A 20,250-nucleotide genomic window follows, 5' to 3' on the forward strand; every position below is an offset into this window, starting at 1 on the left:
CAATATGGTGGCTGGCAGTCACTTACCGCACTAAGGACAGTTATACCTGGGACCGCGCCTCCGCCCCTACGCGCGTTTCGGCAGAAACACCTTCGTCAGGGGGCAGAGATATGGAGTGCACAACGAGTTTAAAAAGCACCCGCACCGGAAGTGAGTTTTGCCGGTGACCGGAAGTGACGATGCGGTACCATGGAGAACACGGCGACGGCCGTTACCGAGTGCAGCCGAAGGACTCCGAGTTCACAGGGGCCCCATGTGACCCGGAGCACCAACCAGCTACACCACGGCACGCAGGCGCACACGGGCCCCACGGCAATCGCACCAACACAAGGACTGGCAAAGATTATTATGGATGTATGCTACATACACATGACATAACCTATATAAGCACAGACTGTACCCATTCGGACAATTAACCGATGACTTTGCATCTTATAGCGGGCATCATACAGCATATATATAGTAATAAGAAAAATATATAAGAATAACCCACCATGTATATCAAAATACAACTGCAAGGTACCTTGTATGATGCCCGCTATAAGATGCAAAGTCATCGGTTAATTGTCCGAATGGGTACAGTCTGTGCTTATATAGGTTATGTCATGTGTATGTAGCATACATCCATAATAATCTTTGCCGGTCCTTGTGTTGGTGCGATTGCCGTGGGGCCCGTGTGCGCCTGCGTGCCGTGGTGTAGCTGGTTGGTGCTCCGGGTCACATGGGGCCCCTGTGAACTCGGAGTCCTTCGGCTGCACTCGGTAACGGCCGTCGCCGTGTTCTCCATGGTACCGCATCGTCACTTCCGGTCACCGGCAAAACTCACTTCCGGTGCGGGTGCTTTTTAAACTCGTTGTGCACTCCATATCTCTGCCCCCTGACGAAGGTGTTTCTGCCGAAACGCGCGTAGGGGCGGAGGCGCGGTCCCAGGTATAACTGTCCTTAGTGCGGTAAGTGACTGCCAGCCACCATATTGTGATGATGTCTGCAGGAGCGGGCATATTGTTCCCATATTGCTAATATGTACCATCTTTACTATGTGCTACTTGCAGCAGCTTCTGTACACTAGCTAAAATGGCTGACTATTGATCACTATAGATTACTACGATAATATATGTTCCGCACCTTTACCATGTCTAATCCAGGTTTTTTCGTTATGTTTATTTAGTTTTTATAGTTTAGTTCGCATTTTGCTAATTTTTTATTATTATCTATCTGGTTTGGACATTATCCTGGGCACGCGCCTCCTGCTCTTTTTCCAACGTTTTTCCTGCGGTGTCATTTTCCCTCCTTACATTTTGGTCATGTTAATCACCTAATAAAGTATATTCATTTTTTGGAATATTACTTGTTGGACCGTTATTTCATCGTTTTCTTTTTAAGTGGTTTATGTAACTGATGATAGGCCCTGTGGGTCTTGGTCACTAGTGGTATAGATTGTTGTCTTATTATGTTCTACCATGGTGACTAGTTCTATAAGTGGCTATTTACTCTTTGCTGTGTTTTGCACAGATTTTCTTATAGGCATGGATCTGAAAGCCAGAGAGACTGCCTGGCGCTCACATATTGACCAAGCGTTTGGAGGGGATATTTCCATCCCTCTGTCGACCAGCGACCGTGGATGGGACGATCGAGTTATGGAATTACAAAATATGATTGTGAAACGGACAAAACTATGGTGGAACTGTACTTTTCTGGAAGGTTACCAAACTAGGAAAATGATTCCACGTGGTCTGAGGGTTAGAGTCATCCCTACCTTCCCTGTTGATGATGCCGCCTTAGTGACTGGTTGGGAGGAGGCGTGCAATAATTGCTCTATGCAGCTTATGAAATTGTTGAGTGATTATAATAAAAATGTCATTGAACAGCTAGATAAGTCTATCAAAATAACGGAGGATGAGTTAGAATCACAAGGGACTGTGGAACAACTTGATTCATGTCACAAGCAGATTGAGAAGGCCATTGATGGCACTGTTAAAAAAATTCAAGAGACACAATCTTCCAAGATTAATAGGGATCGTCATGACTATGAAAGTAGGAAGGTGTATTTATGGAGGAAAGGCAGACCGTCGGATGGCACTATGAAACGGATTCCATCTCAGATTTCAATCTCATCTGCTAGTGATATTTCTGAACGATCAGCATCCTCCATGTCAACTGGGTCTAGAATGACTACACGTAATCAGAAAGATTACACGTACCATCCATACAGACGTGATGATATTTCCTCTGAATTTCGGAAATACAACAACAAGGTAATCAATCTCAGCTCACATGAATTTACTACCATAGATCTTCAGTTGTTAGAAAGAGGCTTATCCTTCTCGCCGGCAGCATCATTTGATGTTTTTGAAGCAGTCAAGGACCTCCACCTTTTTGCCAGGTCCTTGATCTTCAAGAAATATTTTTTTAATGATAATCTAGCTGCCCTTTTTCCCACAGAAGAAGAACAGATAGCTCTCCGTACATTGGAAGAATTGGCGGTGGAACATGACACCCCGGAGGGAGGTATGATCCCGGCCTCCATTCGTTCTAAATCTAAGAAGTTTCCCCCCCTTGCTTCATGTCCCAATGTGGATTTATTTGTTCAATTAGTAACCAAAGAATTTTGTGAGATCCCTAGACATATATATAGGGATAATTTGTCAAAGGAGGAAAGGGGGCGCCTTCGTGTCCTTCAGGACCTTGGGGATGTCGTTTTTAAACCGGCGGACAAGGGGGGTAACGTTGTTGTCTGGCCTAATACTATGTATGAAAGGGAGGCCTTTCGCCAGCTGAACAACCATGTATGCTATAAGAAACTGACGTTTAACCCCTTGTCCGCCTTCTCTAAACAGCTTACTGACATTATTAAGGGGGCTAGGGATATGGGGGTTATTACAGGTGAATTGGCCTCTGCGCTGGTGGTAAGTGAACCCACAGTCCCTACCTTTTACCTTCTTCCCAAGGTCCACAAGGACATGAGGACGCCCCCTGGTCGTCCGATTATATCAGGTAGAGGGAACTATCTGGAGAAGGTTAATCAGTGGTTGGATTCAAAATTGCAACCGTTGGTGGTTAGTTTACCATCTTACTTGAAAGATACCGGTGAATTTTTGAGATTGATGGACGGTATACATTTAGACAAGGATGAATTGCTGGTGACAGCTGATGTAGAGTCTCTGTACACCAGCATCCGACATCAAGATGGTCTTAGAGCAGTCCAATTCTTCCTTAACATGTCTAACCTTTCTAAGGAAATGAAGGATTTTATTTGTCAGTTGTTAGAATTCTCGTTAACGCATAATTTTTTCATTTTTAAGGGGTCCTTCTTCCTACAGCTCCAAGGAACAGCGATGGGGGCTCCCTTCGCCCCGGCGTACGCCAACCTGTTCTTGGGGCTGTGGGAGAGGGACCTCCCCCTGCCTGACCATCCGGAGTCAATGTGCCGCGTCCTTCTTTGGACGCGGTACATTGACGACATTATGATTGTCTGGCAGGGTTCAGTTGATGGTTTGAGGACATTTATGACATCTCTGAATAATAATGATAGTAATATAACATTGACATATAAGTTTGATGGCAATTCAATCGAATTCTTAGATGTCATGCTGAAACGTGATTCATGTGGAGATGTTCAGACCACTCTATATAGGAAACCGACTTCCACCAATCTTTTATTGCACGCCTCCTCCTCGCATCCTGATCATATCATTCGGGCTATACCAACTGGCCAATTCCTTCGCCTGCGGCGATTGTGTTCAACAGAGGCGGACTTTGTTAGTCAGGCCGAGGATTTGAAAAATAGATTGCTAATGAGAGGCCATAGCAAACGAAGTATCAAAAAGGCATTTAATAGGGCCAAACATTCTTCAAGGGATACTCTGTTGTATAAAAGTAACGATAGATCTAATCACGAGATAGTCCGATTCACCACCAAATACCATTCCCAATTCCCAAAGATGAAAGAAATACTACAAAAATCCTGGCACGTATTACGAGCTGATCCAGTTATTGCACGGTATTTACCGGAGAGGGCTGGCATTGCGGCCAGAAGGTCTAGAAACCTTAGAGACTTGTTAGTCCATAGTCACTATACGGGAGGGCGGGTTCCCACGTTCCTCGATTCTATGGCGGTCAGGGTGGGGTGCGTCCCCTGTGGCCGCTGCGTCGCTTGCCCCAACATGGAAAGAATTTGCGTATTCCATAATTTTGACAGATCACGAGAATTTAAAATCAAGAAAAGGATAACTTGTCTAAGTAAGAACGTAATTTATGTGGTCACATGCCCATGTACCAAAATGTATGTGGGCATGACGACTCGTTTTTTGAAAACACGTATTCGCGAACATGTTTTGGGCATCGAGGCGGCGGTGGCAGTGGATGACATCTCCACCCTGAAAACGATCCCACGCCATTTTAAGATGTTTCATGGTTGCAATGCCAGTCTTCTTAGAGCTAGGGGTATAGATCTTTTGGAGGTTGGGATCCGTGGAGGGGGCACATTCCAGCGGCTGGCCCGTGTCGAATCCAAGTGGATTTGGACACTGGGCACGGTCCAGCCTGCGGGATTAAATGAAAATATTAGCTTTGCCCCGTTCCTCTGACCATATAGTTGTTATTGTATCTAATTATTATCCTTTTCCAGTTCTCGTCCGTCCTACATACATTGGTCGTTGGTCCGACAGCGACTCTGTCGGAACGATGTTGGGTATTGTTTTTAACAACCTTTTAATATTGTTTTGTCTTAGCACTGCACGTCACCGGAATGATGTCTATGGTTGTCCACTGCTACTTTTTTCCCTACAACATGACTGAACCGTATGGCCAATAGGATGATGTGCACAGAAGACTAGTCTGCCTATATGAATATCTGTGAAACGAAGTACACTGTGGGATGGACTATTGAAGATTAAGTGCCTGGCTTAATTATATACATCTATCTATTTTTGTATTTTCTGTTTGGCATCATATTGGACCTTTTTCTAACCTTAATTGCTATATATGGTGTTCCACCATGAGTATTAGTCATTAGTATGTGTTACTACTATTTTGCTGTAATACTGGGATTGTTTATTTTACTATTATGTGTATAATACTGTTTAGCGGATAATACCTTGCAGTTGAATTTTGATATACATGGTGGGTTATTCTTATATATTTTTCTTATTACTATATATATGCTGTATGATGCCCGCTATAAGATGCAAAGTCATCGGTTAATTGTCCGAATGGGTACAGTCTGTGCTTATATAGGTTATGTCATGTGTATGTAGCATACATCCATAATAATCTTTGCCGGTCCTTGTGTTGGTGCGATTGCCGTGGGTGTTGTGAATTTGGATTCTGGGCTCCCCCGGTGGCTACTGGTGGAATTGAACTTGTGACATCATCTTCCCTGTTCACCTGTTCTGATTAGATCTGGGTGTCGCTATATAACCTGGCTTCTCTGTTAGATGCTTGCCGGTCAACAATGTTATCAGAAGCCTCTCTGTGCTTGTTCCTGCTCCCAGACATCTACTAGATAAGTTGGACATTCGTCCATGTTTTGTTTTTGTATTTTGGTTCCAGTTCACAGCTGCAGTTTCGTTACTGTGTCTGGAAAGCTCTTGTTGATCAGGAATTGCCACTCTGGTATTATGAGTTAATGCCAGAGTCCTAAAGTAATTTCTGGATGTGTTTTGTTAGGGTTTTCTACTGACCATGAAAGTATGCTTTCTGTCTTCTGCTATCTAGAAAGCGGACCTCAAATTTGCTAAAACTATTTTCCTGCTGCGTTTGTTGTTTCATCTCATATCACCGCCAATATATGTGGGGGGCCTCTGTCTCCTTTTTGGGCATTTCTCTAGAGGTGAGTCAGGTCTTATATTTCCCTCTGCTAGCATTATTTAGTTCTCCGGCCGGCGCTGGGCATATAGGGATAAAAAGTAGGACATGCTACCTGGCTACTTCTAGATGATGCGGTAGGTTTAGTTCATGGTCAGTATAGTTACATCTTCCAAGAGCTTGTTCCTATTGAGGCTTATGCTAGTTCTCTGGCCATGGAGATCATGACAGTTTGACCGGCCCACTAAAGGGTTAAAATCCTTGGCTGAGAAAGGAGAGAAATAAGAAGTCTGCTGAGTTTTTTTTTTTTTTTTTTTTTTTTCCTCTGTGCTCTTAATTGGATCACTTGCCAGTCTGTCTATGCTGCAGTCTTTCTTTTTTTTCTCTCTCCTTCTAATCTTTGAATGGCTCTATGTTCACCTGTCTATAATGGATCTACAGAGTGTAACTGCAGGTTTGAATAATCTCGCCACGAAAGTACAAAGTTTGCAAGATTTTGTTGTTCATGCTCCGGTATCAGAGCCGAGAATTCCTTTGCCGGAATTCTTCTCAGGGAATAGATCTGGCTTTCAGAATTTTAGAAATAATTGTAAGTTATTTTTGTCCCTGAAATCTCGTTCTGCTGGAGACCCTGCACAGCAGGTTGGGATTGTGATTTCCTTGCTCCGCGGCGACCCTCAAGATTGGGCTTTTGCATTGGCACCAGGGGATCCTGCGTTGCGCAATGTGGATGCGTTTTTTCTGGCCTTGGGCTTGCTGTATGAGGAACCTCATTTGGAACTTCAGGCAGAAAAAACTTTGATGTCCCTATCGCAGGGGCAAGATGAAGCTGAAATTTACTGCCAAAAATTCCGTAAATGGTCTGTGCTTACTCAGTGGAATGAGTGTGCCTTGGCGGCTACTTTCAGAGAGGGTCTTTCTGATGCCATTAAGGATGTTATGGTGGGGTTCCCTGTGCCTGCAAGTCTGAATGAGTCCATGACAATGGCCATTCAGATCGATAGGCGTCTGCGGGAGCGCAAACCAGTGCACCATCTGGCGGTGTCCACTGAGAAGACGCCAGAAAACATGCAGTGTGATAGAATTCTGTCCAGAAGCGAGCGGCAGAATTTTAGACGGAAAAATGGGTTGTGTTTCTATTGTGGGGATTCTACTCATGTTATATCAGCATGCTTTAAGCGTATTAAAAAGCTTGATAAATCCGTTCCCATTGGCACTTTACAGTCTAAATTTATTTTGTCTGTGACCCTGATTTGCTCTTTGTCATCTATTGCTACGGACGCCTATATCGACTCTGGCGCCGCTTTGAGTCTTATGGATTGGTCCTTTGCCAATCGTTGTGGGTATGATTTAGAGCCTTTGGAGACTCTTATTCCTCTGAAGGGGATTGACTCCACCCCATTGGCTAATAATAAACCACAATACTGGACACAAGTGACTATGTGTATTAATCCGGATCACCAGGAGACTATTCGTTTTCTGGTGCTGTATAATCTACATGATGATTTGGTGCTGGGATTGCCATGGCTGCAGTCTCACAACCCAGTCCTTGACTGGAGAGCTATGTCTGTGTTGAGCTGGGGATGTAAGGGGACTCATGGGGACGTACCTTTGGTGTCCATTTCATCATCTATTCCCTCTGAAATCCCTGAGTTCCTGTCTGATTATCGTGACGTCTTTGAAGAACCCAAGCTGGGTTCACTACCTCCGCACCGTGAGTGCGATTGTGCTATAGATTTAATTCCGGGTAGTAAATACCCAAAGGGTCGTTTATTTAATCTGTCTGTGCCTGAACATACTGCTATGCGAGAATATATAAAGGAGTCCTTGGAAAAGGGACATATTCGTCCATCGTCATCTCCCTTAGGAGCCGGTTTTTTCTTTGTGTCAAAAAAAGACGGCTCTTTGAGACCATGTATTGATTATCGGCTTTTGAATAAAATCACGGTTAAATATCAATATCCGTTGCCGTTGCTGACTGATTTGTTTGCTCGCATAAAGGGGGCCAAGTGGTTCTCTAAGATTGATCTCCGTGGGGCGTATAATTTGGTGCGGATCAGGCAGGGGGATGAGTGGAAAACCGCATTTAATACGCCCGAGGGCCACTTTGAGTATTTGGTGATGCCTTTTGGTCTTTCTAATGCCCCTTCAGTCTTCCAGTCCTTTATGCATGATATTTTCCGCGATTTTTTGGATAAATTTATGATAGTGTATCTGGATGATATTCTGATTTTTTCGGATGATTGGGACTCTCATGTCCAGCAAGTCAGGAGGGTTTTTCAGGTTTTGCGGTCTAATTCTCTGTGTGTCAAGGGTTCTAAGTGCGTTTTTGGGGTTCAGAGAATTTCCTTTTTGGGATATATTTTTTCTCCCTCTTCCATTGAGATGGATCCTGTCAAGGTTCAAGCTATTTGTGATTGGACGCAGCCCTCTTCTCTTAAAAGTCTTCAGAAATTTTTGGGCTTTGCCAACTTTTATCGTCGATTTATTTCTGGTTTTTCGGATGTCGTTAAGCCATTGACCGATTTGACTAGACAGGGTGCTGATGTTGCTAATTGGTCCCCTGATGCTGTGGAGGCCTTTCAGGAGCTTAAGCGCCGTTTTTCTTCTGCCCCTGTGTTGCGTCAGCCTGATGTGACTCTTCCTTTTCAGGTTGAGGTCGACGCTTCTGAGATCGGGGCTGGGGCAGTGTTGTCGCAGAAAAGTTCTGACTGCGCCGTGATGAGGCCTTGTGCCTTCTTTTCCCGTAAATTTTCGCCCGCTGAGCGGAATTATGATGTTGGGAATCGGGAGCTTTTGGCCATGAAGTGGGCGTTTGAGGAGTGGCGCCATTGGCTCGAGGGGGCCAGACATCAGGTGGTGGTATTGACTGACCACAAAAATTTGATCTATCTTGAGACCGCCAGGCGCCTGAATCCTAGACAGGCGCGCTGGTCATTATTTTTCTCTCGGTTTAATTTTGTGGTATCGTACCTACCGGGTTCTAAGAATGTTAAGGCGGATGCCCTTTCTAGGAGTTTTGAGCCTGATTCACCCGGCAACTCTGACCCCACAGGTATTCTTAAGGAGGGAGTTATCTTGTCAGCCGTTTCTCCAGACCTGCGGCGGGCCTTGCAGGAGTTTCAGGCGGATAGACCGGATCGTTGTCCGCCTGATAGGTTGTTTGTTCCTGATGATTGGACCAGTAGAGTCATCTCTGAGGTACATTCTTCTGCATTGGCAGGTCATCCTGGAATTTTTGGTACCAGGGATTTGGTGGCAAGATCCTTCTGGTGGCCTTCCCTGTCACGAGATGTGCGAGGCTTTGTGCAGTCTTGTGACGTTTGTGCTCGGGCCAAGCCTTGTTGTTCTCGGGCTAGTGGATTATTGTTGCCCTTGCCTATTCCTAAGAGGCCTTGGACACACATCTCGATGGATTTTATTTCAGATCTGCCTGTTTCTCAGAAGATGTCTGTCATCTGGGTGGTGTGTGACCGTTTTTCTAAGATGGTCCATTTGGTTCCCCTGCCCAAATTGCCTTCTTCTTCCGAGTTGGTGCCCCTGTTTTTTCAAAATGTTGTTCGTTTGCATGGTATTCCTGAGAATATCGTTTCTGACAGAGGAACCCAATTTGTGTCTAGATTTTGGCGGGCATTCTGTGCTAGGATGGGCATAGATTTGTCTTTTTCGTCTGCTTTTCACCCTCAGACTAATGGCCAGACCGAGCGGACTAATCAGACCCTGGAGACATATCTGAGGTGTTTTGTGTCTGCTGACCAGGATGATTGGGTTGCTTTTTTGCCATTGGCGGAGTTCGCCCTCAATAATCGGGCCAGCTCTGCCACTTTGGTGTCCCCGTTTTTCTGTAATTCGGGGTTCCACCCTCGATTTTCCTCCGGTCAGATGGAATCCTCGGATTGTCCTGGAGTGGATGCGGTGGTGGAGAGATTGCATCATATCTGGGGGCAGGTGATGGACAATTTAAAGTTGTCCCAGGAGAAGACTCAGCTTTTTGCCAACCGTCACCGTCGTGTTGGTCCTCGGCTTTGTGTTGGAGATTTGGTGTGGTTGTCTTCTCGTTTTGTCCCTATGAGGGTCTCATCTCCTAAGTTTAAGCCTCGGTTCATCGGTCCGTATAAAATATTGGAGATTCTTAACCCTGTTTCCTTCCGTTTGGACCTCCCTGCATCCTTTTCTATTCATAACGTTTTTCATCGGTCGTTATTGCGCAGGTATGAGGCACCGGTTGTGCCTTCCGTTGAGCCTCCTGCTCCGGTGTTGGTTGAGGGTGAGTTGGAGTACGTTGTGGAAAAAATCCTAGACTCCCGTGTTTCCAGACGGAGACTCCAGTATCTGGTCAAGTGGAAGGGATACGGCCAGGAGGATAATTCTTGGGTCACTGCATCTGATGTTCATGCCTCTGATCTGGTTCGTGCCTTTCATAGGGCCCATCCTGATCGCCCTGGTGGTTCTGGTGAGGGTTCGGTGCCCCCTCCTTGAGGGGGGGGTACTGTTGTGAATTTGGATTCTGGGCTCCCCCGGTGGCTACTGGTGGAATTGAACTTGTGACATCATCTTCCCTGTTCACCTGTTCTGATTAGATCTGGGTGTCGCTATATAACCTGGCTTCTCTGTTAGATGCTTGCCGGTCAACAATGTTATCAGAAGCCTCTCTGTGCTTGTTCCTGCTCCCAGACATCTACTAGATAAGTTGGACATTCGTCCATGTTTTGTTTTTGTATTTTGGTTCCAGTTCACAGCTGCAGTTTCGTTACTGTGTCTGGAAAGCTCTTGTTGATCAGGAATTGCCACTCTGGTATTATGAGTTAATGCCAGAGTCCTAAAGTAATTTCTGGATGTGTTTTGTTAGGGTTTTCTACTGACCATGAAAGTATGCTTTCTGTCTTCTGCTATCTAGAAAGCGGACCTCAAATTTGCTAAAACTATTTTCCTGCTGCGTTTGTTGTTTCATCTCATATCACCGCCAATATATGTGGGGGGCCTCTGTCTCCTTTTTGGGCATTTCTCTAGAGGTGAGTCAGGTCTTATATTTCCCTCTGCTAGCATTATTTAGTTCTCCGGCCGGCGCTGGGCATATAGGGATAAAAAGTAGGACATGCTACCTGGCTACTTCTAGATGATGCGGTAGGTTTAGTTCATGGTCAGTATAGTTACATCTTCCAAGAGCTTGTTCCTATTGAGGCTTATGCTAGTTCTCTGGCCATGGAGATCATGACACGTGGGGCCCGTGTGCGCCTGCGTGCCGTGGTGTAGCTTGTTGGTGCTCCGGGTCACATGGGGCCCCTGTGAACTCGGAGTCCTTCGGCTGCACTCGGTAACGGCCGTCGCCGTGTTCTCCATGGTACCGCATCGTCACTTCCGGTCACCGGCAAAACTCACTTCCGGTGCGGGTGCTTTTTAAACTCGTTGTGCACTCCATATCTCTGCCCCCTGACGAAGGTGTTTCTGCCGAAACGCGCGTAGGGGCGGAGGCGCGGTCCCAGGTATAACTGTCCTTAGTGCGGTAAGTGACTGCCAGCCACCATATTGTGATGATGTCTGCAGGAGCGGGCATATTGTTCCCATATTGCTAATATGTACCATCTTTACTATGTGCTACTTGCAGCAGCTTCTGTACACTAGCTAAAATGGCTGACTATTGATCACTATAGATTACTACGATAATATATGTTCCGCACCTTTACCATGTCTAATCCAGGTTTTTTCGTTATGTTTATTTAGTTTTTATAGTTTAGTTCGCATTTTGCTAATTTTTTATTATTATCTATCTGGTTTGGACATTATCCTGGGCACGCGCCTCCTGCTCTTTTTCCAACGTTTTTCCTGCGGTGTCATTTTCCCTCCTTACATTTTGGTCATGTTAATCACCTAATAAAGTATATTCATTTTTTGGAATATTACTTGTTGGACCGTTATTTCATCGTTTTCTTTTTAAGTGGCATATTTAGAGCAGATGCATAACACACAAATCGAATTACAAAAATATTTAAACACAAGTTGTTAAGTATCAAAATAGGATAAAAGTCAAGGGTGTGAATAATTTCACAAGCCACTGTATATATACACAGTGCAGTGATATACTGGTTTATGATATTAATTGCTGATTCTTGATATAAATGAAAGGGTCATTTTTCATAATAGAAGTTATTCATGTTCAATTGGGCATATTTACCTTTTGGACATTTACATTTAGCTTTTGAAGGGCTTCCCACACTTTTTTCTGCCTAGCTTTAAGAGATGCTGCTTCCCCATCTGACCGTAAAAGAGCATCAGGACCTTGTGTCATGCTAACAATAAGAATAAAGAAAATATAAGTTTCTAACTAATGGAGACTTCAGCATTGCCTTATTCAATTTTATCACATAACATATATCAATAATCATTTTACTTTTAATTTATCAAACTTAAAGGGAGACTGTCATGTAAAAAATGCTATTATCCTGCAGATAGGGGACTAATCTGCAGGTTAATAGCATCCTGAAGATACCCGGTGTCAGCACTGAGCCCTTCTGCCCAGAGCAAATTAACGTTATACCTTCCTGCAGGCTTGGGCTTTCAGTCATAGGGTTGTGCCTGCGTGGCCTCAGTCACCGCTCAGTACATAGTAAGTAGTGGCTGTAGCTGTAGGGGACAGGGACCTGGTGAGCTGTGCAGACGGGTGGAACCATTGTTGCCGGGAGTCGGGGTTCCGGGGGACGGATTTGAGGGGTGCATGGGAAGCCAGGCTCATGTGACAGGAGGCAGAGTGACGCAGGGAGAGGAGAGGATAAAAAGCAAAACGCGCGAAAGCAGGGGCAGAGAAGCGCGGGAAATCTCTGAGGAGAGGAAACTGCAGCGCAGTTGCTGTGAGTGTGCAGGCCGCAGTGAGACTTGCAGGAAGCAGGGGGAAAACGTGCAACAGACAGTGCGGGCAATTACTGGAGCCCCCAAAAAGAGACGCATTCGTCGTCAGCGACCCCCCAGGCAGAGGGGTAGTGCTGACCAGCTCAGGGACAGTATTACCGCGCTCCCTGAGAACACCTTGCCAGAGAGTGCTACAGACTCGCATGGTTTCGTCTCAGCTGTGACTGATACTGATTATTCTCCTAATCCTCCTCAAAAAGACTCTTCTCTGGACTGGGAGGCTGTTACCTCGGATCAACGTCCGCCTGCAGGAGGGAACGCAGCACCGCAAAAGACATTCTGGACTCGACTCTACGCCTGGGCCCGTCGCCAGAAGACACCTCCTTCCTCCGCCATCAGGACTACGGCGTTGTCGGAGCCTCCCCGTCAGGACTACATCGCTGAACCAGCACTGATAAGTGACCGTTGTTGACTTTATCTTAGTAGGGAGTCACTAGTGAGGCGCTGCCGCGTTCTACGGGTGTAGTTCAGGGCGGCCATATAATAATTGGGATTTACTGCGAGATTGTGTTCTTGTATATAAGTTCCCTGCGTGGAAAACGTTTGTTATCTTTTTGGTTGGAAGTTAAAAAGAAAGTTAAAAACGCTATTTGCTTTCTGGCTCCTATTTGTCCCTGCATCCTTCTTTACCTGCGGTCTCTACATTTGGCGTAGTCGGCAGGATGCAGGATCCAAAGAAGGAGCCAGAAGATACGGAGGATGGGGCTGGGCCTAGAGCTTCTCTCTCATTGGGGGCCATGTTAAACAATTTGCCCAAGTTTAATGGGAGCAACATGTTGTTGTGGAGCTGGACTGAGAGGATGAGGGGGCTGTTGAGAATGCATCCTATGACCCCGGCCCTGGAAGCTGAGGTAGCCATTATGGCATTAGACGGAGAGGCCCGAGATTCAGTGATGTTGAGACCCCCCACAGAGCGGAATACTTTTACCGGGGTGTTACATGTGTTAGAGGGGACGCACGGGGATCCCACCGACGTGGGAGAGCTGCGGGCCCGGTTGTTTGGACGGCGACAAAAAGAGGGCGAGACTGTCACTCAGTACATGAATGCTCTGCAAGAGCTAAACATTGCAATCGTGCGGAAAGATGGTATGGGGATGGGACATGTCGACGTGACCCTGCGCGACCAACTGGTGACGGGACTGCGGGATGAGTTGACCAAACAGGCTCTACGTGAACGAGTGCGGGTCGACCCGCGCCTGACTTTCTCCGACATAGGCAATGAGGCCCGCACCCGGGAGCAAGAGAGGGGGGTGACGGTCCTGACAGGAGAGGCTCGGGTTATCCAGACCGCTGCACCAGGAGGGGGTGAGCCGTCGTGGGTTCAAGAGATGCGGCAGGAGCTCAAACAAATCCGAGACGAACTGGCCGAAGTAAAAAAAAATGCGCGAAGCCCAAGGGAGCTACCCCGGGGGCAAGGGTCTGGGAGTCCAGCTCGTGGCGTTCGTTCAGGATATTATCCGGTCTCCGGTGCTTGCTATGGTTGCGGGGAGGCAGGACATTTCGCACGGGAGTGCCCCCGGAGAGGGAGGGCCTCGTCACGGCGGGCGTTAAACTAGAGGACTCCGAGCTAAGGGGACGACGCTCGGAGTCAGAATCCCCGCGGATGGGTGGTGAAAGTCCCGAAAATTTGGTTGCCAGCTGCCCCCTGGTTTGGGCAGAGTTTGAAGGGCGGGCTGTACGTTGTCTGGTGGACACCGGATCTCAAGTCACGACTATGCCCGAGGCCTATTTTAGAAAACACTTCCCTGTGTCAGTCAGACCCCAATGGGGCCCCGTAATCCGGTTGCAGGCCGCCAATCAGCTGCCCATCCCAGTGGAAGGGGTCACCTGGATGCAAATATCTTTATGTGGGAAAGACCTGGGCCGCCGGGGGGTTGTGTTGACACGGGGGGATCCCAGCCCACAACATATCGTGACTTTGGGGATGAATGTATTGAAGGACTTTGGCAGTTTGCTGTTAGGGGAGACCACACAAGAGACACTCAATCAGTGGGGGACCAGTACACCTCAAGTGTCATGATCTCTGCAGGCAGAGATCATAGCAAGCCTATAGAGGGACAAGCTCTCGGAAGATGGAACTATACTGACCATGAACTAAGCCTGCCGCGCAACTAGAAATAGCCAGGTAGCATTTCCTATTTATCGCTAGATGCCCAGCTCTGGCCTAAGACCTAAATAGCTAGCAGAGGGAAATATAAGACCTGGCTCACCTCTAGAGAAATATTCCAAAGAAGACAGTAGCCCCCCACATATAATGACGGTGAGTTCAGATGAAACAACAAACGCAGCAGGAAAATAGTCTTAGCAAATTTGAGGTCCGCTTACTAGATAGCAGAAGACAGATAGTATACTTTCATGGTCAGCAGAAAAACACTAACAAAACACCATCCAGAGATTACCTTAAACTCTGGCATTAACTCATAACGCCAGAGTAGCAATCCCTGATCAACGAGAGCTTTCCAGACACAGTAACAAAACTTCAGCTGTGAACTGGAACAAATAGGCAAAACAAAACATGGACAAAAGTCCAACTTATCTAGTAGTAGTCTAGAAGCAGGAACAAGCACTGAGAGGCATCAGATAACATTGTTGACCGGCAAGAAACCACCAGAGAAATGAGCTTAAATAGCGACACCCACTACTGATGGAATCAGGTGAAACAGGAAAGAGGATGACAAGTCCAATTCCACAAGCGGCCACCGGGGGAGCCCAGAATCCAAATTCACAACAGTACCCCCCCCTCAAGGAGGGGGCACCGAACCCTCACCAGATCCACCAGGGCGACCAGGATGAGCCCTATGGAAGGCACGAACAAGATCAGAAGCATGAACATCAGATGCATTGACCCAAGAATTATCCTCCTGGCCGTAACCCTTCCAGTTGACCAGATACTGGAGTTTCCGTCTGGAAACACGAGAGTCCAAAATTTTCTCCACAACGTACTCCAACTCACCCTCAACCAACACCGGAGCAGGAGGCTCAACTGAAGGTACAACAGGTACCTCATACCTACGCAATAACGACCGATGAAAAACGTTATGAATGGAAAAGGACGCAGGGAGGTCCAAACGGAAAGAAACAGGATTAAGAATCTCCAATATTCTATAAGGGCCGATGAACCGAGGTTTAAACTTAGGAGAAGAGACCCTCATAGGGACAAAACGAGAAGACAACCACACTAAATCTCCAACACAAAGCCGAGAACCAACACGACGATGACGGTTGGCAAAACGCTGAGTCTTCTCCTGGGACAACTTCAAATTGTCCATAACCTGCCCCCAAATGTGATGCAATCTCTCTACCACCGCATCCACTCCAGGACAATCCGAGGATTCCACCTGACCGGAGGAAAATCGAGGGTGAAACCCCGAATTACAGAAAAACGGGGACACCAAGGTGGAAGAACTGGCCCGATTATTGAGGGCGAACTCTGCCAATGGCAAAAAAGCAACCCAATCATCCTGGTCAGCAGAGACAAAACACCTCAGATATGTCTCAAGGGTCTGATTAGTCCGCTCGGTCTGGCCATTAGTCTGAGGGTGAAAAGCAGACGAAAAAGACAAATCTATGCCCATCCTAGCACAGAATGCCCGCCAAAATCTAGACACAAATTGGGTACCTCTGTCAGAAACAATATTCTCAGGAATACCGTGCAATCGGACAACATTCTGAAAAAACAGAGGAACCAACTCAGAAGAAGAAGGCAACTTGGGCAGAGGAACCAAATGGACCATTTTAGAGAAACGGTCACAGACCACCCAGATGACAGACATCTTCTGGGAAACAGGCAGATCTGAAATAAAATCCATCGAGATGTGTGTCCAAGGCCTCTTAGGAATAGGCAAGGGCAACAGCAGTCCGCTAGCCCGAGAACTACAAGACTTGGCCCGAGCACAAACGTCACATGACTGCACAAAGACTCGCACATCTCGTGACAGAGAAGGCCACCAGAAGGATCTTGCCACCAAATCCCTGGTACCAAAAATTCCGGGATGACCTGCCAATGCAGAAGAATGTACCTCAGAGATGACTCTGCTGGTCCAATCATCCGGAACAAACAGTCTATCAGGCGGACAACGATCCGGTCTATCCGCCTGAAACTCTTGCAAGGACCGCCGCAGATCAGGAGAAACGGCCGACAAAATTACTCCCTCCCTAAGGATACCTGTGGGTTCAGAATTACCAGGAGAGTCCGGGTCAAAACTCCTAGAAAGGGCATCTGCCTTAACATTCTTAGAACCCGGTAGGTATGACACCACAAAATTAAAGCGAGAAAAAAAATAAAGACCAGCGCGCCTGTCTAGGATTCAGGCGTCTGGCAGTCTCAAGATAAATCAAATTTTTGTGGTCAGTCAATACCACCACCTGATGTCTAGCCCCCTCGAGCCAATGGCGCCACTCCTCAAACGCCCACTTCATGGCCAAAAGCTCCCGATTCCCAACATCATAATTCCGCTCTGCGGGCGAAAATTTGCGAGAAAAGAAGGCACAAGGCCTAATGACGGAGCAGTCGGAACCTTTCTGCGACAACACTGCCCCAGCTCCGATCTCCGAAGCGTCAACCTCAACCTGAAAAGGCAGATTCACATCAGGCTGACGCAACACAGGGGCAGAGGCAAAACGGCGCTTAAGCTCCTGAAAGGCCTCTACAGCATGAGGGGACCAATTAGCAACATCAGCGCCTTGTCTGGTCAAATCAGTCAGTGGTTTAACGACATCCGAAAAACCAGCAATAAATCGGCGGTAAAAGTTGGCAAAGCCCAAAAATCTCTGAAGACCCTTAAGAGAGGAGGGCTGAGTCCAGTCACAAATAGCTTGCACCTTGACGGGATCCATCTCAATGGAAGAGGGAGAAAAAATATACCCCAAAAAGGAAATTTTCTGGACCCCAAAAACGCACTTAGACCCCTTCACACATAAAGAATTAGACCGCAGAACCTGAAAAACCCTCCTGACCTGCTGGACATGAGAGTCCCAGTCATCAGAAAAAATCAGAATATCATCCAGATATATTATCATAAATTTATCCAGAAAATCGCGGAAAATATCATGCATAAAAGACTGGAAAACTGAAGGGGCATTAGAAAGACCAAAAGGCATGACCAAATACTCAAAGTGGCCCTCGGGCGTATTAAATGCGGTCTTCCACTCATCCCCCTGCCTGATCCGCACCAAATTATACGCCCCACGAAGATCAATTTTAGAGAACCACTTAGCACCCTCTATACGAGCAAACAAATCAGTAAGCAATGGCAATGGGTATTGATACTTAACAGTGATCTTATTCAGAAGCCGATAATCAATACATGGTCTCAAAGAGCCGTCTTTTTTTGAGACAAAGAAAAACCCAGCTCCCAAGGGAGAAGAAGATGGACGAATATGTCCCTTTTCCAAAGACTCCTTTATATATTCCCGCATAGCAGCATGTTCCGGCACAGACAAATTAAACAAACGACCCTTTGGATATTTACAACCCGGTATCAAATCTATGGCACAATCGCACTCACGGTGCGGAGGTAACGACCCAAGCTTGGGTTCGTCAAAGACGTCTTGATAATCAGAGAGGAACTCAGGGACTTCAGAGGGAATGGACGACGAAATAGAAACCAAAGGTACGTCCCCATGAATACCCTTACATCCCCAGCTCAACACAGACATTGCTCTCCAGTCCAAGACTGGGTTGTGAGACTGCAACCATGGCAATCCCAGTACCAAATCGTCATGTAAATTATACAGCACCAGGAAACGAATAATCTCCTGGTGATCCGGATTGATACGCATGGTTACTTGTGTCCAGTATTGTGGTTTATTATTAGCCAATGGGGTGGAGTCAATCCCCTTCAGAGGAATAAGAGTCTCCAAAGGCTCTAAATCAAAACCACAACGATTGGCAAAGGACCAATCCATAAGACTCAGAGCGGCGCCAGAGTCAACATAGGCGTCCGTGGCAATGGATGACAAAGAGCAAATCAGGGTTACAGACAAAATAAACTTAGACTGAATGGTGCTAATGGAAACAGACTTATCAAGCTTCTTTGTACGCCTAGAGCATGCCGATATAACATGAGTAGAATCCCCACAATAGAAACACAATCCATTCTTCCGTCTAAAATTCTGTCTCTCGCTCCTGGACAGAATTCTATCACACTGCATACTTTCTGGCGTCTTTTCCATAGACACCGCCAGATGGTGCACCGGTTTGCACTCCCGCAGACGCCTATCAATCTGAATAGCCATTGTCATGGACTCATTCAGACCTGCAGGCAAAGGGAACCCCACCATAACATCCTTAACGGCATCAGAGAGACCTTCTCTGAAAGTTGCCGCCAAGGCGCACTCATTCCACTGAGTAAGCACAGACCATTTACGGAATTTTTGGCAGAAAACTTCAGCTTCGTCTTGCCCCTGAGATAGTGCCATCAAAGTTTTTTCTGCCTGAAGTTCCAAATGAGGTTCCTCATAAAGCAAGCCCAAGGCCAGAAAAAACGCATCCACATCGCGTAACGCAGGATCCCCTGCTGGCAATGAGAAGGCCCAATCTTGAGGGTCACCCCTGAGCAAGGAAATCACAATCCTAACCTGCTGAGCAGGGTCTCCAGCTGAACGAGACTTCAGGGACAAATAAAGCTTACAATTATTTCGGAAATTCTGGAAGCTAGCTCTATTCCCTGTGAAGAACTCCGGCAAAGGAATTCTCGGCTCAGATACCGGAGCATGTACCACAAAATCTTGTAAATTTTGTACTTTCGTGATGAGATTATTCAAACCCGCAGTTACACTCTGGAGATCCATTATTGTCAGGTGCACACAGAGCATACAGAGATTAGGAGGAGAGAGAGAGAAAAGACTGCAGCAAGGCAGACTGGAGGAAAAAAAAAAAAAAAAAAAAAAAATTTCAGCAGACTTCTTATAACTCTCCTTTCTCAACCTGGGTCTTTAACACTTTATTGGCCGGTCAAACTGTCATGATCTCTGCAGGCAGAGATCATAGCAAGCCTATAGAGGGACAAGCTCTCGGAAGATGGAACTATACTGACCATGAACTAAGCCTGCCGCGCAACTAGAAATAGCCAGGTAGCATTTCCTATTTATCGCTAGATGCCCAGCTCTGGCCTAAGACCTAAATAGCTAGCAGAGGGAAATATAAGACCTGGCTCACCTCTAGAGAAATATTCCAAAGAAGACAGTAGCCCCCCACATATAATGACGGTGAGTTCAGATGAAACAACAAACGCAGCAGGAAAATAGTCTTAGCAAATTTGAGGTCCGCTTACTAGATAGCAGAAGACAGATAGTATACTTTCATGGTCAGCAGAAAAACACTAACAAAACACCATCCAGAGATTACCTTAAACTCTGGCATTAACTCATAACGCCAGAGTAGCAATCCCTGATCAACGAGAGCTTTCCAGACACAGTAACAAAACTTCAGCTGTGAACTGGAACAAATAGGCAAAACAAAACATGGACAAAAGTCCAACTTATCTAGTAGTAGTCTAGAAGCAGGAACAAGCACTGAGAGGCATCAGATAACATTGTTGA

The 20,250-nt window shown here is 46.4% G+C and overlaps 1 protein-coding gene across 5 annotated transcripts in view; it reads right to left on the reverse strand.

Moving 5' to 3' along the window:
* The window catches only part of PLA2G4C (phospholipase A2 group IVC), a 177,780-nt gene that overhangs the window by 68,519 nt on the left and 89,011 nt on the right, over nucleotides 1-20,250 (reverse strand). For all 5 annotated transcript variants that reach the window (XM_077297850.1, XM_077297860.1, XM_077297869.1 and 2 more), the window contains one exon: nucleotides 11,978-12,092. In XM_077297850.1, coding sequence (XP_077153965.1) covers nucleotides 11,978-12,092 — 115 coding nt within the window. The remainder of the gene's footprint in view (nucleotides 1-11,977; nucleotides 12,093-20,250) is intronic.

Source organism: Ranitomeya variabilis, chromosome 1 (genome assembly GCF_051348905.1).
Source record: "Ranitomeya variabilis isolate aRanVar5 chromosome 1, aRanVar5.hap1, whole genome shotgun sequence".
NCBI lineage: Eukaryota > Metazoa > Chordata > Amphibia > Anura > Dendrobatidae > Ranitomeya > Ranitomeya variabilis.